The sequence below is a fragment of the Mirounga angustirostris genome, unplaced genomic scaffold (genome assembly GCF_029215605.1).
Source record: "Mirounga angustirostris isolate CCGP_5_RB_7025 unplaced genomic scaffold, mMirAng1.0.hap1 SCAF_4, whole genome shotgun sequence".
Lineage (NCBI taxonomy): Eukaryota > Metazoa > Chordata > Mammalia > Carnivora > Phocidae > Mirounga > Mirounga angustirostris.
This window is the reverse complement of record NW_026991712.1, coordinates 105,197,806-105,225,484: the sequence shown is the minus strand read 5'-3', so window position 1 is coordinate 105,225,484 and position 27,679 is coordinate 105,197,806. Positions and strand designations below refer to the sequence as shown.

At 36.9% G+C, this 27,679-nt stretch overlaps 1 protein-coding gene across 3 annotated transcripts in view; it reads right to left on the bottom strand.

Annotated features, from left to right (window-relative positions):
• The window catches only part of OLFM3 (olfactomedin 3), a 44,298-nt gene extending 23,335 nt beyond the window's left edge, over nt 1-20,963 (bottom strand). The window contains exons 1-5 of one of the 3 annotated variants that reach the window (XM_045895384.2): nt 20,818-20,963; nt 19,597-19,602; nt 18,452-18,484; nt 10,923-11,058; nt 4,487-4,642 (exon numbers count right to left, since the gene is read on the bottom strand). In XM_045895384.2, coding sequence (XP_045751340.1) covers nt 4,487-4,642; nt 10,923-11,058; nt 18,452-18,484; nt 19,597-19,602; nt 20,818-20,963 — 477 coding nt within the window. Of the gene's footprint in view, nt 1-4,486; nt 4,643-10,922; nt 11,070-12,931; nt 12,938-14,825; nt 14,847-18,451; nt 18,485-19,596; nt 19,603-20,817 lie in introns of all 3 variants that reach the window. The other 2 variants (XM_045895385.2, XM_045895386.2) reach the window with 2 other exon arrangements.
• Nucleotides 20,964-27,679: the final 6,716 nt, after the last annotated feature.

Sequence of the window (27,679 nt, the reverse complement as noted above, 5' to 3'; positions counted from 1 at the left end):
GGTTAAAATTAGGTACTTTGTGAGAATGTAAGTGGCTACATGATCATTAGTAGTAAATCCATTTATCTCAATACAAGAACCTCTCTTTAAATGGTTATGTGCTTTTCTTTTTTTTTTTTTCCTTAAAGATTTTTTTTATTTATTCCTGAGAAGCAGAGGCAGAGGGAGAAGCAGGCTCCCTGCAGGGAGCCTGATGCAGTACTGGATCCCAGGATCCCGGGATCACCACCTGAGCCGAAGGAAGATGCTTAACCGACTGGGCCACCCAGGTGCCCCTGTGCTTTTCTATAAAACAAATTGATCCTTATCATAATTATAAAAACTTTTTATGATAGCAGTTAAGGGTTAATGTATTATTTCACTTTCTGGTAGCATTTTATAATGTGAACAATGCATTATTTAGGAAATATAATCAGGGTCCATCTTCTAATTGTGAATTACTAGAAATAGCTCACTGACTAATTGTCTATGTTATGGGGGTACTTACAAGAAATTTTGTATCCTGGAACAGCTTTTCTGTAACACTTAGAATTGTTCCAACTATGGCTTTCTCCCATTCTATCCCTTCCATTATGCTCAGGTAGTCCTCATTCTTTTTAACATCCATCTTAGCACAACATCATTAGGAAGGTAAGTTCAGCAAGCATAATAAATCATGCAAAGCTCCTTAAAGCTCAAAGAAATGCATGTTGCTGTTTACAATTTTGAATTATTACCCACACTCTGACTCCATTTGCTCTAGCATAGATAATTTAGAGCTCTTTAAGTAAGGCAGAGTTGCTCACCCATGTAGTGAATTAACTCTTTTAACTCTTTCAGGGACCAATGTGCTCACAGTTTATGTAACAAAGGAACTAGTTGTACAGAGTTGTTCGAAACTGCAAAGTTGATTTTCATCTGGAGAACAAGAAGCATATTTTGCCAACACAGTGTCTCTTATTTCTAGCATCATGGGACTGAGCCTCACCTGCAGTTTCACTTTCAGTTTCTAGGTGTGTCACCCTTTCTTCTTTTCCTTTAATTTGGTGGTAGTGGTCAGTGAAAATATTTCATGAGTGTGAGTCAGTTGTGTGTGTATGTGTTTTTTTACAGATGATCTCATTTGTGGAAAGAGCTGTCACTGTTATGATCATTTGAGAATAATCCATAGGTGCTGTCAGAAACCATGCTGTATACTAACTAATTAAAGGAGCTGAAAATTGCATTTTAAAATTACATTTGGAAGATGTTATTACTATAAATGCATTAAAATAGCAGGAGCTCCCATTGCTGCCTTGATTTATGGGCTTATGTCTCTTGTGGGGAAATTTCCACTTGCTCTGTAAGCTCAGAATTCTTCAATTTTGTCTATATGTCCATGCTGAGTGGGAGGGGACAGAGTCTTCATAATGAGAAAGATTCATAAATATCACAGTGAAAAGGTGGAATTGCATAGCTCTACTCATTTTGGTGGCTCATTTGGAAATAAACTTATTAGTCTGAGCATCTTATGGCATCCCAAGAGGAAGACACAATTGCTTCATTATGATTTTAATAAGAAGAGTTCTGTTGGTAGCATTTGCTGCATATTATAGCAACAGTTACAATGAAGAGTTTTATGTTACACTATGGGAATACTGAAAAGAGAGCAATTCAGTGTCATAATTTTGGGGACTTTTTTTTCCCTGAACTAAAAAAAAAAAAAAGTAATTATATTTTAGGATCTTTTCAAAAATTCATAATTTGATTATTGGTAATCAATTTTGAAACTCTTGATGCTAGTCAGAGAGCAGTGGAAAGTTCGACCAATATACATATCAAATACTTAAAAGGTTAAAGTAGAATAGCACAGATCTGTACTTACTAATTTCTTCTAGAATTTCACTTTCTACTATGTCGCTCTTACAGCAAAGGTTGTAGCTAGACTACCTTGCCCAACCATGATCTTTTCATATAAGAATGATAGTCTCAAGTGTGATAACTAGAATAAGATTTTCATCCTAAAAAGTACAGAAGACAGAACCTACTTAGCGTTTTTGATAAGTTGAAAACGGTGTACCAGAGTAGGATTTTCTTCCAATTTGAAAGTATTGTTTGATGTAAACTTACTTTTGGAATGTTCCAGTTCTTTGTCTCAAATATGGCATCTCAGCACCTAGATGCCGAGTCACCATTGGACTCATGCTCAGACTCAGTGAATACATAAATTCAACAAACATATTTAGCATGTTATTATTATAATTAAATTTCAGAGAGTTATAGTCTACTTGGAGAGGCAGTATAGAACTGGTAATATTAGGCTTACTTCTAGAGCTGGATGTTGTGGTTCTGATGTATATTAGGTATTTAGTGCTGAACAAATTGCATCAATTTCTTCATCTCAACGATGGAGATAGATATGGTGCCTACTTTATAGTATTGTTGAGAGGATTAAATTAGCTAATATATATTTAAAGTTGTCAGAACTATGTGTTGAATATGTGTAACTCTTCAGAAAAATATTATTGCTGTTTGGATTTTTACATATAACTGAAGTATCTACTTGGATATGTGAATTAGTAAAATCAAAATCATTAGGTCATGTGGTGCTACCTGAAAATTAAGTTTTCTTACTGATAGCCTGGCTGCTGCTAGGCAAACTTCTAGAAAAGGTAAATCATTTCCTTGAGTTTCTCTCAGCTTTGTATCTTTTTGTTTACTTCTGATCTTCTCCCAACAGTTCCCACAGATGGACATGCTTCATCATGTGTCCCCAGGCAGGCCAGGCCTGGCACCCTCAAACTATCCCTTGGCATCGCAGAGTTCTGCCTTGTCCATCTGAGCTTAAATAATTTTCACTCTGTGCCAGACACCCTGAGCATCTCTCCTTCTGTCCTCTTTCTTTTCTGGGAATGCTCTCCCTGTAAGTGCCAGCTTACCATTGCCTATCTTGTTGATGGTCTCAGCATCCAGCTCACGTTACTCCTCTACAGCCTACATCCTAACCCTGAACATTGCAAATGTTCTGGTTTTCTCCAAGTCCTCTGTGATTGTGTGTGTGTGTGTGTGTGTGTTGGGGGGACTAGTCCAAAACTACTTTCTTGAAAATTGCCAAATCTTGTAACTCTTCCCCTGATCTTCTCTGAATGAAATTAAATAACATTACTCTTCCCTTTGTGCTGTTAAATAATATTTATGCTTCTATTTACTATCAATTTTACCTGTTTGTTTTAGTTGTCGTTCATAGAAGAGAGATCATTATATATCCAGCAGTGGGCCCAACTCTGCCTTGCACACAGTTCATGCTCTAATGTTGGTTGATATTAACTCATTTCCTCCTCAGCCTTATATTTTTCGCGGTTTACCATTCCCCCATAAATTCTCTATTCATCCAGTTCACTCATTCTCTCATTTCCAATAATATTTACATTTATTGTATCTTCTAAGCCTTGTGTTAATTTGTTCTAATTTCTTAACCTCCTGGCTTTGTGTCCTTTTCTCTTCAACTTAAACTTCATGATTCATCCCTTCAGCCTCATCTCTTGTCAATACCCTCAATTTTCTTACCCTCTCTTCCTTCTGTTGTACCTCTCTGGTAAAACTTTAAAACTGGTTCACTGCGAAACTGTTTTCTATACCTACCTACTCGGCTCCTGACCACCACTAAAGAAAATTACAAAACCATGAAAATTTCTGCCAGATCAAAATGTGCTATGTGGAGATCCTATCACATGTCCCTGACTAGCTCTGTGTCCATCATCATTATGTGTGAAAAGCACTTCTGATGCTTAAATTCAGGCCCATTCCCTTATCATCAGCAGTGACTTTCACTAGAGAAGGGAAGGAAAAAAGAAACTATTATGCTTATAAAACCACAGTATGTTTTATAAACTATGTGCTATCGCTTTGGAGGCAGATTATTTCTTTTTAATAGAGGCTCAAGTGGTATTATCATAGTCAGATTTTTAAAAATATGGCACTGTCATACATAGGTACTAAACATCCACATAGCATGCTTAAAAGCACTATTTCTCCATTTTCAGTGTTTCTGGATAATAGCCAAAAACAACTTAAAGTCTAAGAAAAGACTTGGTATCAAATTATGAAACATCCATCTTTTTATTTTTGTATGCTATTATTAATGGTATTATTGCCTCTTTTAATAATAAATATTCTCTATATGTCTCTTGATATTAGCAGGGCATAAAGTCATCAGAACAAACTTTGATAAATTTAATTATTAATTTTCCTTGAGATTTCCCCTTGTCTTAGATATTGAATTGCCTGTAAATATATCCAGAAACTCCACCAAGCTCTAGGAGGATTAGGCTCTTTTTATAGCAAGTCTGCTATGCATTCCTACCAGCTAATGGTCAGTTTCAGTGGAGAGATGATTGACATCCCCAGTGAGTCTTTAACCTTGCTCGTATGGGCCAATGCACAGTTATTTCTAGCTGATTGCCATGCTGGCTGTCCATTACACTCAGTGTCTGATTTGGATTGACAATATTGCAGAAGTCAAACCTACTTGAAAATGCTTGGTCATTAGTGTCTTCCGATCATCTTCAATCTGCCGAAACTTGGCTTTCAGCCCTTTCATTTGGGTTTCCATTTTTAGAACATATTGGAAATCTCTCTGAGTTCTCAAGTTTAAGACTTCAATAGACTGGGACATGTTCTGAACCTGTTAAATAAGAAAATTGGCCATACATTATTTTCTGTGTACAGGAGCATGCAATCACTACTGAAGTAGCAAAAAATGACATTAACATAAAGAACTGCCAAGTATCAAATCCATATTTGCAGCCCCACACGATATGTTTTCAGAGAGCAATTCTTTGTGATAAACAATCAAAAAATTCAGCAAAGGAAAATTAAACCTAGGTGGGAAATAATAAAATTTGACATTTAGCATTAGAGATAAATAAATATAAATAAGAGTTTAATAAATCAGAAAAGTAAATTTTAAAAACAGAAATTTCATTCCAGGGGTATGTAGGCTTATAATGCCCCAAGCTGTTGAATGTTAAAATGAGTTGTTTCTGTAAGTACTAACTCTGATTTCTTCAAGATCGGGATGTTTAGCAATTGTGGATGGTAGTGACGTGTCCAACAGAATTAGAATGCATTCATGTCAGTACAGTTATTTCAACATCTTAAGTTCTCTCAGGAGTGAGACTGAATTGACCAAGATGCATGTGGCAATGCCGGGACACCCCCAAACATAGTGTTTAAGAGACCTGGAAAATGGCACTGTATCAGGTGTTTGGTAGGTAGACAGTAAACGCCGATTAAGCTGATGGTAACTTCTTAGGTCCCTAGGGCCCCAGGCTATGTAGAAGTAGGAAATAGGTGACTTATAAAACATTTAGAAATGGGAAAGAAAGCCTGCTGTAATTTTTTGTGGTAGCAAAAACCTAAAAATAAAGTGAAAATGTCTAATAGTTGGAGAGCTAGTAAATGAATTGGGGAATGGAGGACAAATACACTGTTCTAAAGGGTAAGCTAGGTTTCTGTACCTTGGTACTCAAAGTATTGTCTACAGAGCAACAAGTTTGGCATCACTTGGGAGCCTGTTAGAAATGCAGACTCTTGGGACCTACCCCAGAGCTACTGAGTCAGAATCTGCATTTAGAATCCCCAAGTGATCCCCGTGTTTATTAAATTTTGCTCAACATGGAGGAATTTCCATGAGAAAAGCAAGTGAAAGGAGCGAATGTAACAGCCTTTATATAATTTGATCTTTTATTCTAAATCAAATTCTCTGTGTGTGTGTGTATGTGTGTGTCTTTCTCTCTCTCTCACACACACATACCCATAAAAGAAAATGGGGCATATGAGCAAAAAATCATGGTGGAGAGAGGTATGTAAGGATTAGAAGAATACATATTGGGATGTTAGTTTTTTGGCAGGAGGTGAGATGTGGGTGAGAAGACATTTTTGTTACTATAAATATTCTAGAAAGGAGTCCCTGCTAAATAGAATATATGTAAATTTGCATAGAATTATGTTTTATTTGCATGAAATGAATACATGAAAGCACCAAAAAAACATTGTGGTGGAATTTCAAGTGAATTTTACTTTGTTTCATACATTTTTATGCATTATTCTTTTTATTTTTAAATACGCATTATTTATGTGTAAGTGAAAAGTTATTTTCATTGCAACAATTGTGAGTTACAAATAAGGAGGTAGTAATTTATTCAATTTTTGTCATCACATATGTCACAAAGCTCAGTGGACCAGCTAGTTATAAAGAGCCCATTGTTGGTGCATTCCTCAGAACTGGAACATTCCGAAAAGGCAGTGCATTCTGCAACCTTGGCTTGCCTACTTCTACTTATTAAAGAAGGTTATATTTTCCTGTTTTGTTTTTCTTTTCCTGCTGTTTCACCCATAGTGCTGCCTTTTATGAATGCTATCTTTTCAGGTGTTATTATAGTCTCGCTTATATTAAAACTGATTGTGTATTGTGTGTATTGGGTCGGAGCAAAGAAGCAGCTGCCCTTCTGTGAGCTCTGTCTGTGAGCTTCAAACCTGAATCTTATTAAAATCTTTTATTTCCAAGATCTTACACAGAACCAGGCACAGACTAATTGCTCAATAAATACCTATTGGGTAAAATTATCTTAGGCTTCTGATAGTACTAATAGGTAATTAGTCTTTTACTATTTTAAGGAAAGTTCCCTCCTTCTGTCACTGTTACACTATACCATTACATCACTCTCAAATATTTCTTAATTTACTATCATTCCTACTTAGGCAGCTTCATTTTTTTTTTTTTTTAATCTTTATTGCAGCACAAAATTACTGAGACAGCATTGAAAGATGGAGATGGTAAATGCATCTTGGATAAATCTGATGCTCTCAAAATAATTTTCAGCTCCATTATGGTTAAGCATGAATAAAGAAAAGCCATTTGTATTAAAGAAACTGTCTACACATTTGAATATAGCATTTGTCTCCGAAGATACCCATCATTGGCATGACCATATTTTCCTAGGAATTCCATGTACCTAGGCAGAGTCTGTACAGTTAGAAAATGATAGGCAAATGAGATATTCGGAATAGCCTCTCTTTTATTTCACCTCCGACTAACCCTATGGAGTTAATTTTCAACTTTATTTGTGTTGTGAGAAAATGTGCTGAGAGAGTTTTTGCTGAGGCTTGATTGTGACCATCTATATTGTAGAACTCTGCATAATTATAAGAGCTACCTTGGGGGTAATATATATATATATATATAAAAGATTTTATTTATTTATTTGACAGAGAGAGAGACAGCAAGAGCAGGAACACAAGCAGGGGGAGTGGGAGAGGGAGAAGCAGGCCTCCCGCGGAGCAGAGAGCCGGATGCGGGGGTTGATCCCAGGACGCTGGGATCATGACCTGAGCCGAAGGCAGACGCTTAACGACTGAGCCACCTAGGCGCCCCTACCTTGGGGGTAATAGATAGAGGTAGAGCTGGGTAGTTGAAAAGGATTTGGCTTTGGTCTGTCTTTTGCTTTTCCTGCTAGCTATATCTGAGAATGTTTACTTTCCCACTGTTTACAGAGACCCCCTGAGTATGTTTCCTGACGATACCTGAGACTGGATTCCCACAGTTACACCTGTAAGAAGGAGACCCATCTGCTGTGGTTCCTCTTTTAGTCTGTTTATCTCTCATGTTCTACAGCTTAGTTTTTCATGTGTGTCCCTGTGTTTAGACCCTCTCTACATCATCTGGCAAGCTCACTGTCTCCCTGATAATTTTTTAAACTATTTATCTTGGTTCTTTTTTTTTTTAAGATTTTATTTATTTATTTATTTGACAGAGGGAGACACAGCGAGAGAGGGAACACAAGCAGGGGGAGTGGGAGAGGGAGAAGCAGGCTTCCCGCAGAGCAGGGAGCCCGATGCGGGGCTCGGTCCCAGGACCCTGGGATCATGACCTGAGCCGAAGGCAGACGCTTAACAACTGAGCCACCCAGTTGCCCCTATCTTGGTTCTTTGTATAAATAAAATGTCTGAGGCCTTTCTGACCTTAAACACAAATTAACTTAGATTTTCACTGTAATTCATAATTATTGTGGAGGCTAACTTGGAAAAAACACAGCCTACAGTTCAATATGTTTGGAGAGTGTTGGTATTAACAAAACTAAACAGATTCTTTGCTGTAGGTCTTCACAGAACCTTTAGTATTGAAGTATGCTGGTGTAGTGGAAATCATCAAGAGCGAAGTATCACGTACAGTGTTTCTTAAAATCATTTTATTGGGTGGATGTCACTGGCATCCTCTTCCAAAAACCACACTTTAGGAAATATTGTCCTAGACAATGTAGGACATCTTCAACTGTACAGAGAAGCTACACAGCTAACAGACATTTTTTAAGTGAACAGTTTTAGTTTGGGTGTATGAAGACCTGAAATATTGTGAAACCAATTGTAATTCTTTAAATATTAAGTAATATAGATACTGATTAAAAATGTCTTGACAGTACATCAGTTAAGTGTGGGTACCACTGGTGACATTCTGGTTGATACCAGCATGATGCTGAGAAAATGCCAAGCTTATCTGGTAAAGCCCCACAGCCTACTGGTTGAGTGACATTGGTAGGTTCTTCCACCTCAAAGAGCAGTTTCTTTTTATGTACACTTAGAAGGGCAGGACCTCAGCTGTGAGGAGTGAATGGACAGGGTACAGATATGATGACATACGGGACATACTGTTATCAGCATTATTCTTCTTAAAAATATTTCCTTATTATACGACTAAGTCAATTCTTTGGTTGATAGTGAATGGGCTGCTTAAACTCATGCTCCTGTTTTTACATCTGGTGCCCGTAGGTAGATGGGAAGCTATAGAGAAGTCAGGAGGGAACTGGCTCAGTCTGAGTAAGGAGTGCTCGTTTCACAGGGCTTTTCTTCGGGTCAGTGCAGCAAACTAGTGCTACTTCCTTCCTTCAAGCCACTCTGTGTACACAATTGACTATTCCTCTTGGCCTATTAATACTCTCCAGTGAGGAATTTAATACGCTTAACTTGTAGAGACCCAGATTCTGTTAATAAATTTTGTGGGTTTTTGGGTCACTGAAATATGATGATTTTTTTGAAAGTGTGATTTCCTAGAATTTCTTTAAAACATTAAACATGTTGCATATTAGATGGAGTGGTCATAGACATTTCAGTGATTGCTTTCAGCCAACCTCCTGGGTTGTATTTTTCTTTGCCTTATTCATCCTGCACTAATTCCTGGTTTTATCATAGTTCTGGAATACATTTCACTTTGGACCTGTAGAGGGTATTATCCACTTCCTGACACTTTATTTGAATTTTTTGACTGATTTTTGAAGAAATGTCTGAATCTCTATAGAGGTGTGTATATGTAATGCTATACTGAAAAACAGTGACACAAATAAGATTATAGTGTTTAAGAATATGTTTCTCACCGTAGCTGATATAGAAAAAAGATGCTTTTGCACAGAAAAGAATATAGGAGCAGAAAGTCTGTAATTTGAGGAGAAATACAGTTTAATAGAAAATAAAAAATTGGATTTAAAAATTTAAATCTTTTTACCAGTGTAATTAATTTCCCTAGTAGCCAAACAATATGAAACTATGTATTTGGATTTTTTTCATAGAAATAAAGAAAATCAAGATTGGTAAGCAATACCGAAGACAAATCACAGTTCATATGTCATGCTTTCTAATAGCTAAGAGGCACATTAGCTAGGGTCATTAACTTAAATGAAAATGACATTTGCTCTTGTCTGGGAGACAGATATTGAAGGAACAAGGGAAGATGGGATCTTATAAAAAGAGACTTAAGAAGAGAGAGCCAATAGATTGATGATATCTCTAAGGAGAGGGGGAGGAAAAACAGGACTAATCATTGTATAAAAACAAGAAAAAAACTTTCTTAAAATCTTAGCACATCAATAGACTTCCAAGTAATGTACACAGAGGGAATTTATTTTCATTATATGGTAGTAGAAGGAAGTTATTGTTGCTCGGCTTGCAATTGCATAAAGTCAGCATGTCTTTATTAACAAATTTGATGCTTTCGTTTTCCTAGCTCTTCTTAATTTTCCGTAAAAAGTTCCTATTCACTGCCATCATTGTGTGAATGATCATGAAAATGATATTGCACAGAGTGAATTGTTGAGTATGGTGTCCTCTAAAAGCACATACTACCTTAGTTATCTTATTATCCCTGAAGGTATTTAAAATTCCAACATGTTGCCATCCTTCCATCAGTCTGGCCACCCAGCTGTCCTACTATATTCAGAGCCCAACACAGTGAAATTCTGAACGAGAATAATTGAAAGAACCATTCATTGTTTTTTTTTTTTTTTTTTTCTCAAACTAAACATAAATAACCTTTCATGAGCTGACTTCTTTCTGTAAAAAAGAATAAATCAAGGGCATTCTGCATTTGATTGTTATGGATCTGGCTTAAGTAAATTATATGGAGAAAATGCTATTGAATGAAATTGAAGAGCTTAATGTTCAGGAAGGACTTAGAGAATGATGATAAATACTTGAAATTACTCATTATCTGTTCAGAAAGCTTGCATATTGCATTCCATTATTTTAACTTCCTTGCAAGGTTGTTAATGGGATTCAAATGCATGAGCTCAAAGAGCCTAGTGTGATCCTGGGAGTTGAGGATAAATTTCTGGCATAGGAGTAAGACTGCTTGCCTTTTTTTTTTCTTAAGGATAGACCAACTGGATATTAAGATACATGATAACCAGTCTTAAGAAGGTAAGATTGAGAAAAGTAAAAAGTAATATAAGTAGAACAGTAGAGCAGGAAGCTTGAGGTACTCCTTTTCAGGAAGGGGAAAAAAAAAAGTTTATTTGAGAAGGGGGACAAAAATTGGAAGGACCTTCCTCACCATTGCCTGCTTTCCCACATTTCCTTTTCAAGGAATGGTAGATTAAAAAAAAAAAAAAAAGTTCACGGAGGATGGGGATACCTACCTTTTCCAGAAGCTGGCGAAGCTGCCTGCTTTTGGCATCCCGGGAACACAAGTTTTGTTCTGGAGCCACCACCGTGCATATGCATCGTCCGTCGGGATCCTGTGCTGAACTGTAGACTTGCCACCCTTCTTTGGGACTAATCTGAGTCTGAGGAAACCAATGGCAAACACACAACAGAGACCTCCATTACAGGATAAAGAGAATGTGGGTTTGTAACATTTTATTTTTATTTATTTTATTTTTTTTAAGATTTTTACTTATTTATCTGAGAGAGAATGAGAGACAGAGAGCACGAGAGGGAAGAGGGTCAGAGGGAGAAGCAGACTCCCCGCTGAGCAGGGAGCCCGATGCGGGACTCGATCCTGGGACTCCAGGATCATGACCTGAGCCGAAGGCAGTTGCTTAACCAACTGAGCCACCCAGGCGCCCGGGTTTGTAACATTTTAAGCAAAACATCTTTTTTGATAATTAAAGTTTCTGTTTTTATTCTTTAAAGTTAGAAAGAGATTAAATAACTTCTATAGGTAGCCTAGCTTCATTCAGTTACACCTTCTTTATCAGTCCCCCAGAAGGAGAATTTTTCTTTCTATATGCTCATATTATTAACTACTTACTGACCCTACAGCACTCCCTAATGCTTTTTGTCATATTTGGACATTTTAGTGCAACTTTAGAAGCATCTGATAACCACTGAATCACATATCACTAGTCTTTCTACATAAGATCTGTTACCTTGTCTTTCTCAACAGTAAGTGGTAGTTAGTAGTATATATATATATATATTTATCTGATTATTATTCATGTGTGATATTCTGAAGCAAAGCCCTATCTTAAGGACCTTCCTGTGTATTGAAGGGACAGTTATTAATAAAGCTAGAAAAGTAGCATATAAGAATATAGGGTAAAAAGAATTAGATCAGTATGGTTTTGCAAAGGAAGCAGAGTCCCAGAGAGGTTAAGGAGAGTATTTTGACATAGTCCGCCAAATTCATCTCCTCAAATTACTTCTGTGCACTTAATCACCACCCTACCTCTCTAGAACGCTAGCTTAAAGTGGCTTTCCTATCTATGAAGGAGGCAGCTTAAAGTCAGCCTCCTATATCTTCCTATAGGAAACTTCTTTCCAACCAAATTGGTCTGTGTGTGTCCTGAAAGGATGCCACCTTGATTCATATCTTTGTATGTTATTCATTTTGTTTCTCCTGCTTGGAATACCTGTTTTATAAACCTTCAGTTTACTAAGCCGTTATGGTTTCTACTTCTTCTGAAAGATTGTCTGTATTATTCATTAGGCATTTAATGTGTATTGTCTAGTGTTCTATTTGCCTTTCATATGTCTTATTTCAACACTTAGTTTATATCCAACTACTAGATAGTTCCTGTCATATCAAGTACATTCTATCAGGTACAAAGATAAGTACCCTCATCTTTTATCTAGTTACTTTGCAGAAAGAACTGTGCTTTAAACGTATACTCTCCACTGTACAAACAGAAGTCACTGCGGATGACATGATATACTGCCCAGAGAAGCCCTCATTCATTCCTCCAGCTGCTGCGATTATCAGTAGCTTGACTCTCCATTGGGTTTCTCCTTGGGGATTGCCTAGGCTGAAGAATGCAGCCTGTTCAAGGTCAGGCCCTATTCCAAGGGACACATCACATGCATTGACTTTGATGATGCAGCAGTACAAAGAAGCACCCTAAGAAGCAGGAATTATTATTTCCATTTCACAGAAGAGGAAATTGCCTGGGAACGCTCAGCTTGGATGTAGTAGAGCTCGTATGAAACCAGGCAGTATGCTCCAGAGCAGCTGTCAAATGGAAATATAATAATTTTAACTTTTCTAATAGGCTTGAAAAAGGAAAAAGAAATAATCTTAATGTATTTTATTTAACTCAGTATATCCAAAATATTTCAACATGTAATCAATATAAAAATTATTCATGAGATACTTTACATTATTTTTCCTCTTTTTTTTGTACTGTCTTTGAAACTGTGCATTTTATACTTACGACTTACCTCAATTTAGATTAGCCACATCTCAAATGCTCAATAGCTACATGTGGCCTCCTTATTGGACAGTGCAGCTCTAGAGCCCTGCTTTTAATTACAATGCCATATCAGTCTGATGTTGAACAGCAAGATAATTGTTTTTAAAGGTCAGTCATGTATATTGAAAAAACTACCTAACAGATGTTACATAGACAAACCATCCAATTTGATCTGAATTTGTTTTTCCTGTGGAAATATCAGATAAATCAGTGGGCCTCTTTCTAGCTAAGTTCTGGCTTACTTCTATAGCTAGGATCAGAAATTCATCAGCCTTTCTATGGTTTCCAGGGATTCAGCTGGTAGGTATTTCTTGTATGATCAGGAGAAGAGGGAGATGAATTTAGTCTAGAAAATAAGGTATTTAATGAATCAGATTGGAGGGTCAAGGCTGAGGAAGAGTGAGAGAAGGGCTAAGGGTTGGGAACTGAGATGCTGTTAGGAACAGGAGGCGAAGAGAGGCCAGCAGAGGATTGTCTTGCAAAATGCCCAGTGTTACTGGACTCAGCTGCTGTTTGCCTATAGACCTGGAGTGTTTTGCCAGGCTAAAAGCAGACTCTTTAAAGAACTAATGCAGGCTGACTTCCCTCTCCACAGATCTGCTATCGCCTGTGAGATCTTCTGTCGCTAGAATTCACAGTGGATACTGATACAGTTTCCTACCTATCCTGTCCCAGGTCCCAGATCACTGCATACCATCAACCAACACACAGTTCTTTTTCTTTTCAAGGGCTTCAGCAATAATCACTAGAGGGAGCTGATAGGCATTCTGACAACAATCATGAACAAATATCAGAGAAGCTATAAGTTATAAACTCAAGAAACTCTTGAAGATGTCATAGTCCTTGTCCTTGATCTATAATGAGAAGCAAATGGTGCCAGTGCTCTTTTTAATCTACCTTTTCAGATAATTCATGGAGGCTTCCTATGCTGCCTTTTATTTCTGAAGCATTGGATTCATTATTATTCCTTTCTTTTTCATTCTCTTATCCCTTCTAGCATTTATGCCTGAATATCCAGTTAGGATAGAAAGATGTACTTAAAATTATATATTATTAGAGTCAACATCTTTTTTATTTTTTTAAATGTTTTATTTATTTATTTGACAGAGAGAGAGATGGCAAGAGAGGGAACACAAGCAGGGGGAGTGGGAAAGGGAGAAGCAGGCTTCCCGCTGAGCAGGGAACCTGATGCAGGGCTTGATCCCAAGACCCTGGGATCATGACCTGAGCCGAAGGCAGATGCTTAACGACTGAGCCACCCCTGCGTGCCTTAGAGTCAGATAGCATCTTAAAGATTATTGTGTTACCCTTTTTGTATTAAAGAAGAAAAATGCAGAGATCACAGAATGGAGATGGGAATGGTTTAGCAGAGTAGTTTCAGTGATACAATTAGAGGTTTAAACTAAGTAACAGTATGAGGCTTAAATATCTAGACATAGGTCCTGTAGTTTCAGTTAGACCTCACCTAACATTGGACACAAATCTCCAGTATGTTAGAAAATTAAATCTTGTCACTAGGATAAATTTAGCTTTTGGATAAAGGAGCTCAGGTCACCCAATTATAATATTAAAATATCTTTAACAGCAGTGCAAACACTGATAATTAAACCTGGCAGCATTAATATTGGTGTTCACTCCCAAGTGTTTGGCCAACTAGTGAAGAGCTTATCATGACAGGGCAAGGTGTCATTTGCTCTCTAGAATGACGGAAACAGGAAAGGTGAATACGGTTTGATGTTCATTTAGCATTCTCCCTCAAGTGTCAGCTTAATAAAAGTAGACTCCAGCCTTGTTTGTACTTCCAGTTGTCTTCTTGTAAGAATCACTGAAAAGAGCCATGACCTTATCTACTACAGAGTTAGTTTGAATGATCTCAACTATAACAAGTTACCTCTTGGGCAAGAAAAAGGTAACTCAAAAGAGAAAAATGCTGATATAAAAGATGAGTGCCTGACAGTCCTGTGGGTTTTGATAGAGACCTCTTTGTCAGGATCAGTGATAAATAAAGGAAGCTTTATGAGCATCTCTAGTGCTCTCTTTTAGGGTATCTATAACTGGCATTGAAAAGAGGGTCAAAATAAAACCAACTAAGACCTCAGGTGGAAGGAAATATTTAGACAATTTTTGGATACCAATGAAAAAAGACCTGCCATTTTAACTTACAAGAGCAATTATTCAGGTGTCTGTAGAACTCAAAGTAATAGCAAACATTTATGCAGTCAAATGCTCTACCACTGAGCTATACCCCCATAGCAAACATTTATGGAGCTCTAGCCATTACTTGGCAGTTCACATGTACTATTGCCTTTGAATATCACACTAACCTTATGGATGAGGTTATGTTATTTTACCCATTTTATAGATGAGGGAAGTGAGACTTAAAGACCGTAAGGAACTTGCTCAAGGTCATGCAGGGGTAGTCAGGAGAGCTGGGATTTGTGGTTTGATGTCAGTTTGATGTCAGAGTCTGAGAGTTTAACCACTACATTGCACCACCAGTTATCTGAAATTGCCTTTTATAAATGCTAAAGATAACCCTGAAAGCATTTTGGGAACTGCTGTGAAGGCCAGTGCTTGGACCTGGAGGGTGCATGTGGTTTATTACTATCCAAAGCATTGCTAATCATAGTGGTTACTGATTCAGTTCTCTTTGAACCTTTTGTGTTAATTAGAAGAACTAAATGAACTATTTAGCAGTTTTTAATATTGCAGAACTCATGAAATATTTAAGAATGCTCTAAATAGGAGAATTAAAATGATAATTTTAACAATTAGATTTCAAGTCTGGATTCTTTCCTTATAATTTAATTACCAAGCTATGCTTTGGTAGCTACTGTGTGAGAGTTTTCCCAAAACTCCAGCGGCTTTGTACCAGAAAAGAAAGATACCGAGGTAAGAGTAAAAATAAATAAAAATATCTTGCATTTCAGTTTGTTTTTCTGTTTATAAAATCCCACCCTTTGTATTAATCTCATTATTTTTGAAACAACTACCCTTCCTTTGACATAGACATTATCTTAGTTATGAGGAAATTGAAAATCAACATAAGCAATTTTTTTCAAGTCATCCATTTAGTAAATGTCGTGTATAGGACCTCAGACCCAGTTTTCTTCAACTGTCAGCCCAGAGTCTTTACTCCCATCCTCTGCAGATAAATGCGGACAGATAGTCTATGTCCACTCACCAAGAGCCAAAAAATTTTCTTTGGAGGAAGTGCACGCAGGCAGATGGAGGGCATTATCTAAACAGTATGGAAATAAGTAGCGATTGGTACCCCAGAGGAGCTGTTAGCAGTAAAGACTCAGCAAGACAACTGGATGTTCCTGTGGTGGGCTCTGCAATCATTTATCAGGGCCCAGGTGGAGAGGCGGGCGAAGGACAGAATTCTGATCCTTCCAAGGGAACCGGATCAGCTAGTTGAATGTTGCTAGGTCTTATGTTTTATCTTGAGTTTCTAGGCATTTCATAGAAGTACAGACTGAGGCAAAAAAGAATAAGGAATCTACCTGTTGGAAGTGGTGTACAAGGTATACAAAATAAAGCAGAGAAAAATCCATTTATTAGCCCCTATTTGATTTAGAGTGGAGATACCTAACTGATGATGAAACCCCTTATAAATTTTTTGTCTGAGGACATGTTTGGTCTCAGAGAGTGAAATGTGGTTTAGCATGCTCATGGCTCTAGTTGTGAAGAGAGGAGAAATGTGAGGAAAGGAATGGGAGAGATGTTGACAGACCATGCTGAACGAAGTTGTGTTCCAGAGGATGTGTTAATAAAGATGTCACTGCATAACAGTTTTCTTCCTATTTCTTATGAGACTAGTTGGAACTGAAATAAATGCATATTTTCACTCAGGAAAGCCTCAAGGCTCTAAGAAAAACGACTACTAAAACAACAACAACAACAAAAACAAATGACAAACAAAAAAACCAAAGATCTAAGATTTAGGTTGGTTGAACAGCTGTATTCATGTTCTGGAAATCACAAAGATTTAGAGTTGGGAAAGACTCAGAGGTCAGACCTGGTCCTGTGTCTTTCCACTCAGTCACGCTTCTGTCTGTTCTTGTGTTTCCACTCGAACTCTGCATGATAAGAATTTCACTGCCTCAGAGGCAGCGCCTTCCACTGGTGGAAAGCTGAGGGGCTTGATCTGAGCTTCTGTCTTTGTAATTTTCCTCTTTTGGCCCTACTTCTGCTTTAAGTACTTAAACAGGAATACAGCTACTCTTGTTCACTTTTCTTCTCTAAAAAGGCAATTATCACTTTCTCTGTGGCTCTCAAGATTTGCAGTTATTTTTCTCATCCATCTCCCACTCCTTAGTTTGTTTAGTTGCCCTTTCACAAAAAGGGATATTGCCTAAGGATTTGAGGAAGAAAAACTGTAAAACACAGAAGTCAGGTGTCTTCATGCAGACTGAAAAAAAGTTGGTGAGTTGAGAATAGAAATTTAGAAAGTATGGAGAGTTTGTGTCAGGGTATTCTACTCATTTTACAGAACTTAAAACTGATTAACTCAGTGAAGAAGTTATTTATGAGGAGAAGTCAGATAGATGTTTGAAACTGTAGCAAAACAAATCACTTATGCCCACAGGTTCCCTTTGAGGCCTCTTCCCACCACAGCAGTCGGGCTGACTGGGAACAGCTGGTGTCTGCTGAACGTCCTCTGCTTATTTAATTGCTCTTTTCCAGGTTCTTCCTGGTGTGGAGTCCACAGCGTGGGGGATTTCTCAGAAGCTCAGCCTCAAGGGGCAGTTACCCTGTGTCAGAGAGAAGTGCCAGAGGGAGTCTGAGCGTTCTGAGAGCCAAGGCTTCACCTCTGCAGACACCAGCTTCTCCAAAGGCTGATGGGCCCAGTGATAAATTGGAAAGAAAAAAGAAAGGAAAGAAGAAAGAAAATAGGGCCAAAGAGGAGAGTAAAGAAATGTTTCTAGATTTTAACAAAAACGAGAGGGAGCATAGTCCCCTAATAAGGAGCTGTATTTAACTGCTTACTAACAAAAATATCCTGGAAATTTAAAAACCTCTTTCAGCTTTTGAGACAATCAAACGCACACTGCCTATTTCAGAGACACTTGCTATAAACAGATTTAATTGCATTTAATCATGGAAACTCTTTTTTTTTCCAGGTTACTTGAAACTACCCTTCTAAAGAAAGACTTCGTATTTGTGTAAATCTGTACTTTTTGCCATCTGCACATTCCATAAACACTCATAAAACAAATTTTAAGACCTACTCTTTTTTTGTTGTTTGTTTTTGTTTTTGATGTTTACACAATTTCAGGCTCATCCCATTCATACTGTCTAAAGTGAGGACATACAGCAAGAATGTTAAAAAGGGCAGGATATCCTAACTAAATCTACTAGGAAGGGCACTCTTACCCTTCCATTGAAGGGAAGTGGAGTCCAGGGTGATAGGAAACCATCTGATCAGGGCAAAACGAACCTACTGTGGCACCAGGGCCAGACGGGGTAAGGACTAGTTAGGGATGAGACCACTCCTCTGATCAGGACTGTGGTCAGGTGATTTTCTTCTTCCCTTGGCTCTCTTATTCACCAGCTGTTTAGTCACTTACACATTTTGGGTCATTCCTCCCACTTGCAGCATGAGGAGGTTGGATTAGATCATTCATATTTCCATTTGAGCTCGAGTGCTAGAAGGTTTCTCTGGAGGAATCTTGCCTAGGGCAAGGGGTTGATTGTGTGGGGAGGGAGCAGATGGTGGAGGCCCGATAAATGCCCCCCCATCATTTATTATTTGACCCATGATCTGTTTTACAGATTGGATTTCCACTTCAAGTTTCACTCAACAAATATTTATTCATTGTGTATTACATAAGATTTAATTTGTAAAAAAGGCACCACTGCCAAAAATAGTGTGAAGATAACTGGCCTGGATGGTTTCAGAAATCCTTTCCACCATTAACATTTTATGATCTTAATCTAGGAAATACAGATTCATTCATTTTTCACTGTGGGAATCATAAGGTATGAGCAATTATCTTGAATAATTAAGGTAGGGAAATGTCATAGCCATTGTTCTGTAAAGTATGCCACTTTTGTAAAACATTAAAAAAAAAAAAAAGCTTTTGCAAGCTGGTTTCTCCTTTCTAGTGAAGAACACCACAGTGTAAACTTCCCTGAGGTTTTTTTTTTTTTTTTTTTTGTCACCCAAAGGAGGATTTGGCTGTATCAGAACCTTCACAGACCATAGCAATGCTTTATATTTTTCAACCAACAGATTACTCATCAGGAAGTAAAGAAAATGAATTTACTTTAACCTTATAAGATAACTAGAAGTCCTAAAAGGATCATGCATACTTTTGGAAATTTGATTCTCCTCCATCAGCAACAATAGGAAATAAGAAAACCGATGTCTACATACACAAAAAAATACACATATCAGAACCAAGCTATGAAGTTTGGAGTATAACTCATTCATGAATTTCTTAGTTTAGATTCATTTTCTGAAAGAGTTAATTCAACAACTAAGTTGTTGAGAACTGTCAGGTTCTTGAACATTGAGAAAATTTGGCTCAGTGTATATTAATGTAAATTGATTTGATTTTATAATTGTTTACTGATGACATATCATGCTTTCTTTATAGCTAGAAATCTCTTTTACGTCCCTCTTGCCATACATACATCATGCAGGTAAGGAGGGGAATTTCAACCGTAGGCGATTTAAGGTGACTTAAATGACCTAAGGGAGATAAACATAAAAGTGGGTCAAAGTGTGCTTCACATGTGCTCTGCCCACGCCCTAAGCACTGGCTGAATCTAGCAAATTATGTAATTAATTTTTATTTGGCTCTATTCAGTTAATTACACATTGATAGATTAATTATTAGTAGTACCTGCAAATAAGTCTTGAAAATGGAAGGTTGCTTTTCTTTTAGTATCGGACTTTTCGATCTAATGGCAAAATCCAGCGATTAAAAATAAAAGATAGGATAAAAAGGTAAGATAAAGATAAGGTAAAGAGCTCCATATACTAATTCTTTCTGTATCTTTTTATCTGAGAGCAGGGAAATGATTTTTCGAGGATATTCCTTCTGTTTGAATTTGTAACTTTTGTCTGAAAAACCAGTAGTTTTCATTTTTATTTGAAAGGTTTTAGAGTATTGCTAACTAAACCATGGTTCAAACTACCAGAAAAGACTTCGTTATAATGTGGGAAGGGTTAAAACGACATTAATTTTAGGTGAGTGAAGGCTATAGGAGCAAGACTTGTGATAGGAGAGTCTTTATAAAAAATTAAACAATTAAAGGGAGATGATTTATCAAGTAAGTTTTATATTGCTTATGTTTCTTAGCTCTCTTAAGGTCTTTTTGGCAGGCTTCAAATTGCTGAGGTTTTTAAATTTGTGTTTAAAAGAGGTTGGTTTCTCGGACTGAAGGCATTCAAACAGTCCTAAGAATTGAATTCCAAGGAAGAACCTGCTATAGGAAAACTAGGTTAGACAGAATATACTCAATAGCATACTCTGTAGGAAAAATTACGGGAATTTTACAGACATTAAAAGAAGTAAAATGATAAAAAAACAAAACACATTTCTTAAAGAATCCTTCCAAACCTCAGGTTAATATAGTTAAGTTAAAGCTTATCAGTCTTAAGTATTTAACGAGTCAAGTATTTCCTTTCACAGCTAATTTCTCAGACAGTCCATTTATTTTTTTGGTGTAGCTTTAAAGTGTTCACAAAGAAATATCCATGACTAAAGTTAGCCCATAAATATTGTATCACTGAAGCCGCCCTGTAAACAGAGAAGCAAAATCTCAGCCTTTGCAGTTTACAAAATCAAGCCCACTGGTTTAATGCACTTACTTCCCAAGATGGCCAAACCCACCGGAGTGACTTACTAGAGTATCTGGCGTCGACAGCCTCGTGGTGTTCAGTCCTACCAAGGATGGGAGAGTTTGGGACATCCAGTTTGAGATCATTGCCATGGTACTAAGCACAGCGCCAAGCTTCAGCAGTGGAGGACTCATTGCTGTGGAGCTAATGAGTTTTCATAGTGACTGATTAAGATCCCGGTGCTGGGCTAGCAGCGGGAGGCGTGACTGCAGCACGCCTCATCCACAGCATGAAAAGAGATCAACTTGCCCAGCTCTAATCGCTGGGGAAAGCTCACAGAACCTCTTTCCCCCCACCCTCATGGGAAGTGCCTTGCTCTTCCTTTCCCTTCCTTTCCCAACACTTTGCTCGTTCATTAAAGGAAATATTCTTGATAGGGCTTGGTTGGTAATTATGAGAGCGAAGGTTGGAGGGAGAGGGAAAGTTGAGCTCTTCCTGTTCCCCTGTAGTCAGTTTCCATCAACGGAATCTATTTCCTCTGGGGTTTCTGTGAGTATAATCAGCTGCTCTTTATTGTTCATAAAAAATACACCTTTAGATGGAGGTCTGCCAAAGTGCACATTTCAAACATCAAACTTAATATCTACAGATTTCTCCCAGCGTAGACAGAATACTTTTAGGCAGAGCATGAAAACAAAGTTTGCAAAGAATTTCCAAGATGATCAGATATTGAGAGTAAGAGATTTTAAAGTTTTTTTAACAGTAACCTAAAATTAACATTGTTGCCTCTAAAAAAAAAAAAAGTCAAAGATTAATAGCTACTGCCTGTGAACATTACCCTAGGCAACTTACTTGTGAATAGACAGAAAAGGCAGCCTTAGAGAAAAGCTTTTGTTATGGAAATTTCATGTTTCCAGTTTTGCTTTTAAGAATGAATGCTTCTTCAAAAAAAAAAAAAAAAGAAGAAGAGTGAATGCTTCCTAGTTGGTCAGACAAAAGACAAACTCCCTTAACTGTATTTTCACCTTGTGAAGAATGACAGACCAATACCAGAAGTCTGTCATGAGAAAACATGTGACTTATTAAAAAAGAGCACAGAACTTGGCCTTAGGGAGCCTGAGGGTCCAGTCCTTTTCTCCTCTGGTTAGTTGAGTGACTGGCCAGTGACTTAACATTCTTTGGCTTTCATTTTTCAGGTTTGGACTCCATGCTCTCCAAGGCCCCTTTCAGCTTTAAAATTCAATGATCTGTTTATTAGAGTTCCGTTGGCAAATGTATATTTTGAATTTGGGGCTTATGGATAGTATTATTATATTCTTTTTACAAATACTATGAATTGCCCATATCCAAATCTCAGGTCCTGAATGGAATAAATCAGAGGCCCTTGTCTTGTACAATATATGTGTTCTAAAATGAAAAAAATGTAGAGAAGAAGACATGAAGGGAAATATGGCTGAATGAAAATTAAATGAAAAGGAACCTGTTATAAGAAGGAAACATACTATTTTGATTCCTTAGGAGAATTCTGGAATTGTTTGTAGCTTGAATTCTCAGCCAAAGATATATATATTTCATAAACAGTTTGGCAGGAGAAATAAAGGAAATGTCTTTAATAAAATTGAAAAAGATACATATTTATAGAGGTGTGTATGCCTTTTATTCTCAAAAAGAGCTTTAAGAGACTCCTCAGGTCTTTCTTGCTTCTATTACCTAGGAATTTAGGCTTTTTTTTTTTTTTTTTCCTCCAAATGATTTTAGTTGACTCTTATTTTTTTTTTTTTAACCACAGGCTTAGAAAACCTAATATTACTTATTTGTGTCTTTCAGAAATCATATGATATGAGAGATCAATAAGGATAAAAGCACAATAGTTTATATATTAAAGTTAGCCTTGAATAAGAGTATTCATAGAAAGGACTGTGAAATTTTGCATTAGTATTACAATGTGGCAATAACAAAAAGCAAAGTGGATTTACAAATCTAATTATTTGAAAAGTACACCTGGAACTTTACCTGATTTAGGAGGGGGAAGTGTCTTTTCAAGAGCTTAATTTCCAGAATTGAAAACTAATATACATGCAATTGCTAGATAATTTAAGATGCAACATGCAGCTGGTAATTATAGTTATTAATGAACTATCAGTCAACAAAATAATAGTATCTTTAGAAGAATATAGGATTGAATGTCAGGGGAACCAGTGCTCTTATTTGCAAATTAAAAAAAAAGAAGAGGGGCGCCTGGGTGGCTCAGTTGGTTAAGTGTCCAACTCTTGATTTCGACTCAGGTCATGATCTCGAGGTTGTGAAATCGAGCCCCTCATCGGGCTCAGTGCTGGGTGCAGAGTCTGCTTGTCCCTCTCCCTCTGCTCCTCCTCTCTCTCTCTCTCAAATGAATAAATAAATAAATCTTTAAAAAAAAAAGAAAAATGCATACTTTAAAAAGAAAGAAAAAAAGAAAAACAACACAAATGGAATGCTTGTAATTTCTCAGAGATTCAAGTAACTAAAGAATGGAAAGAGAACAGCAGTGAAAGTTTATAATTCAGTGGTGTTTATCAATAACATCAAATCTATAATGTGTTGTTTTTAGAATAGGTTTAAATGGCACACATTGAAATAAAAAAGCTTAAATTATAATGATTATTAGCTGTGGGAAATAAAAATAGCTACTATTTGTAAAGAGCTAAATAGTTTGCTGTGCTCTCATAATCCAGTGAAGTGATTATCATAATAATTTCCATTTCAGAAGTTGAGTTCTAGTTTGCAGATGGGGGAGGTGATTATTCTATGTAGAAGTAACAACCTGTTTTCAGGGCAAGAAACCCTGTGGTTACAGAAGTTCCATAAGAATAGTGTGAATGGTGGTGATGGAGTAAGTAGCAAGAGATGAAGTTGGAAATACTGGCAGTGACCAGCTCCCAGACCTTCAGGGTCACCCAAAGATGTTCGGAAATTATCTTGTATGTAATTCAAGAATTTAGAGTAAAGCAGTGAAGTCATTAGTCATTGAGATTTATATCTCAAATTATTATTACTTTGGCGTTTTTGTGATAGAGGATAGACAGATGGGTATTGCAGGAACAGCAAAGCAAATCCGAGACAAAAAGTTCACTTAAGGGCATGTTCTCCTAGTTCAGGCAAAAAAGGATGAGTTCCGGGACTAAGAAACTTCGTGAACTTCAAAAGGATGGATTCCATGAAGATTTGAGGTGAATTGATAGCACTTAGTGATTGAATAGATGTAAGAAGTGAGGGAGAGGAAGTTACGTGGGTGAATTTCAGATTTGGGGTTTGGGTGGTGAATATTCATCAGGATAAGAAATACAATTGTCACATACCAGTGAAGAGTCACCTTTGGTAGAGGAAATCCCTGAATGGTAATGTACCATACATATGGAGTTCAGAAAAGAGTTAATTTCACTAGATCACAAGGGCCTAGTAAAAATAATGTGTCCTACATAGATGACAAAAGTGGTTAATTTAGCCACACACTGTCTTATTAAACTACCAATGATTTTATTTAGACTTTAAGATAATATCTAGATTTGACTACCTGTACATGATTACCTATATGCTTTTCTTGAAAAATAATAAGAAAAGTTCTATCACTAGAAAATAGTGAAAAAATTACTATATCTAGTAATCTAACAGAAAACGTGACCTGACTACACACTTATTTTTTTTTTTTTAATCTCAGTTAGGTCAATAACTATAAAACCCACAACAGTGCATTATTGCTCATGGACTGTTGAAAGATATTGATTAATGAATATATTCATTAGATTTTTTTTATGGTAGCCTGTCTTTTATTACCTAGAAAATGTTTCATGGTAAACCTATATGATAAATAATTAATAAGCAAATATTGACCAAGAAAAACTTACAGGTGATCTTATATAATACTGGCATATTCTGTCATTGGAATTTTTTCCACTTGATTTAGAGCACAAATGTTTAACAATACTTTAAAGCTCAAAACACTTTCTAGTTTGGGGGCTATTTGTGTAGTAGGTATGTGTGGGTTTTTGGTGAACCCAGCTTAGGCAGTAAATACATGAAAAGCCCTGATGGGCACATAAAATATGATAGAAAACCAAAAAGTTTGACTTTAGGCAAAATGAGAGACTCATATTACTTGTTCAATAATAAAAAATTTAAGAAGGAATAGGCTACTCATACTTTATTTTTGTAATTTAAAAAATTTAAACTTTGTGGATGGTTTGAGAAAGAGAGGGAAATGGCATATTAGATGTAGTTGTAAAGATAGGACTGTAGGGATTGATTGATGAAGAAGGGGAAGGAGGAGGAGGGAGGAAAGAAGGGGGAGGGGGAGGAGAATCCGGGGAGGAGAGTAGTATTTGGGTAATATACTGAAAGATGAATTGTATTGATTGGCTAAAAGAACAGTTACTCTAAAGTAACCTCTGGAAAAACAAAGTGGACTCCTGTTAGCAACTTAAGTAGGCGAAGTAGGAGGAGTGGCATAAAATTGAGGAAAACAGAGTGCTTGTGTTGAAATCACTTTGGTGATGCTGTATTCCCTGGAGAGCGTGGTTTGTGAATGATTAGGTAAATAAACAGTTCCATTTATGAGTATCCTGTTTTCTCATCTGTAAAATAATGGATAAATGAATCAATGTGGAAGGACTGAATGAGAGAATATATTTAAAAGTGCCTGTAGCATGGCGGATGCTCCATAAATGGTAGCCTTATTTTTTGGTAAGAAATGGCATGATTGAGGCAGGGCCAGAAAATGTAGATCAGTTTAAGGAACATTAGGCCCTGAAAAGGTGGGAAGTTTGTCTTTTCAAGGGGTAATTGAGTTGGGCTTGGAGGATATGAGGACATTAATACAACTCTGCTATGCAACACAATGTCACTCTGGGTTTCTGGAACTAATAGTCCAACTCAAAGCAGAAAAAGGGACTAGTATTCATGCTTCCTCCTTCATTGAGAAGTCAGAGTAATTACTAGAAAATTTTCCGTAAGGTCCCACTACCATATCTACTTACCCACCTCACCTAAGCCCACATACACCACCTTTTCTCCTGTTGTTACAGATGAATTGTCTGTGTTCTAGGTGAGATTGATCCCTCCCCTTTGCACTAGGTCAATACCTTTCAGAGTATCATGCATAGGAATTACCTGAAAAGTTTGTTAAGACCTACAACCTTAGGTCCCACCCTTAGGTCTTATTTATTGGCTCTAACATCGGGTCAAATAATTTGCATTTCTGACAGTCTCCCAGTCATTTTTGGACCACCGTTTGAGTAGCCTGCCCTAGATCACATCCATCTGACCTATTCAAAGACAGCTCTCTTAATTCTTTCTGACATTGAGAAATCGTCCCTCTTTAATGGATCACTCCCTTATATCTCTTATTTTACATTCAAACAGTACTTTCTTGATCCTATTTTATATCTATTTATTCCCCTATTTCTTACATCTTTATAGCATACATTCTTGAAAGAGTTGTCTATACTCACCATCTTTAATTTATTTCTTTCTAATCAGGTTTTTGTCCACACTTCTCTACTCCACTGGTATTATTTTTATCAGAGCTACCGATGATCCCCACATTGCTAAATGATCCCACATCTTGTAGTCAAATCTCAGACCTCAACTTTCTTGACCTATGAGCAGCATTCATTAGACTTTTACTTTCTCCTCCTTGAAGTAATTTCTTCACTTGGCTTCAAGGATATCACACAACCTAGTTTTTCTCCTACTTCCTGACCTATCTTTTTGTCTCTTTGTTGAATCTTCCTCATCTATATGCTAATGACTCCCAAATTCATTTCTTCCTAGCAGACCTCTCCTATCAATTCAGACCTGTATATCCAATTATCTACTTGACATCTCCACTGGGATGTTTAATAGACATCTTAAATTGAACATGTTAAAAAATGAGCTCCTTCCCCATCTCCAGCAGACAACGCAAAACCAATAAATAAATAAATAAATAAAATAAAATAAAACACATACATGCAGACATTCCTATAGTCTTCCCATTTCAAATCCATGGTTAAGTTGGTCAGACCAGAAAGTTAGGTTTCAAATTTAACTTTTTTTTTTTCCCCCACATCTCTTATCAATTCCATCAGCATGTCTTCTAGTCTCTACTTTGAAAAATATATCCAGCATTTTACACCCTATCACAGTGCCACCATGCTGCTCCAAGTCATCATCATCTCTCATTTAGTTTATTATAAAAGCTACCAGTTGTTGACCTTGTACTACTTCAGTCCATTTTTAACTTCCTGAACCAGAATGATTCTATTAAAATATGTCAGATTATGTTATCTCTCTGCTTAAAACTTTTTGATAGATCCTGTCTTGCGCATGGTAAAAGTCAAAACGTTGAACTGTAAGGTTATACATAATCTGGTTTCCTTTTATCTTTCTGATCTCATTCCTTACAACTCTTCTCTTTTTTCATGTCACTGGAGCTACTCTGCTCTCCTGGGCATTTTTCTCAGATACAAAATAATCTTCCAACTCAGGACCTTGGACTTGTTCTTCTCTGGTGGAATTTTAATCTCTTAAATCCTTTTTGTTTTATTTAAAAAATTACCTTCTCAAATTAAAAAGATAAAAAAATAAAAATAAATAAAAATAAAAACTTACCTTCTCATGAGGTCTTTGCTGATCATACCATCTCAGATTTCTACTCTTCTCATTTAGTTACTTCTACTGTCTTTTGATATTTACTTTTTTTCTCCTTAGAATTTATCACAAGTTAGCATCCCAGTATATTTTATTTATTCATCCTGTTTATTATTTGGCTTTTTTCCACTAGAAATTAAGCTTCATGAAGGTAGGACTGTTGCCCGTTTTGTTCACTGGGGTATTGTCAATGCTTAGGAGAGTGCCTAGAACATAGTAGGTTCCCAATAAATATTTATTAAAT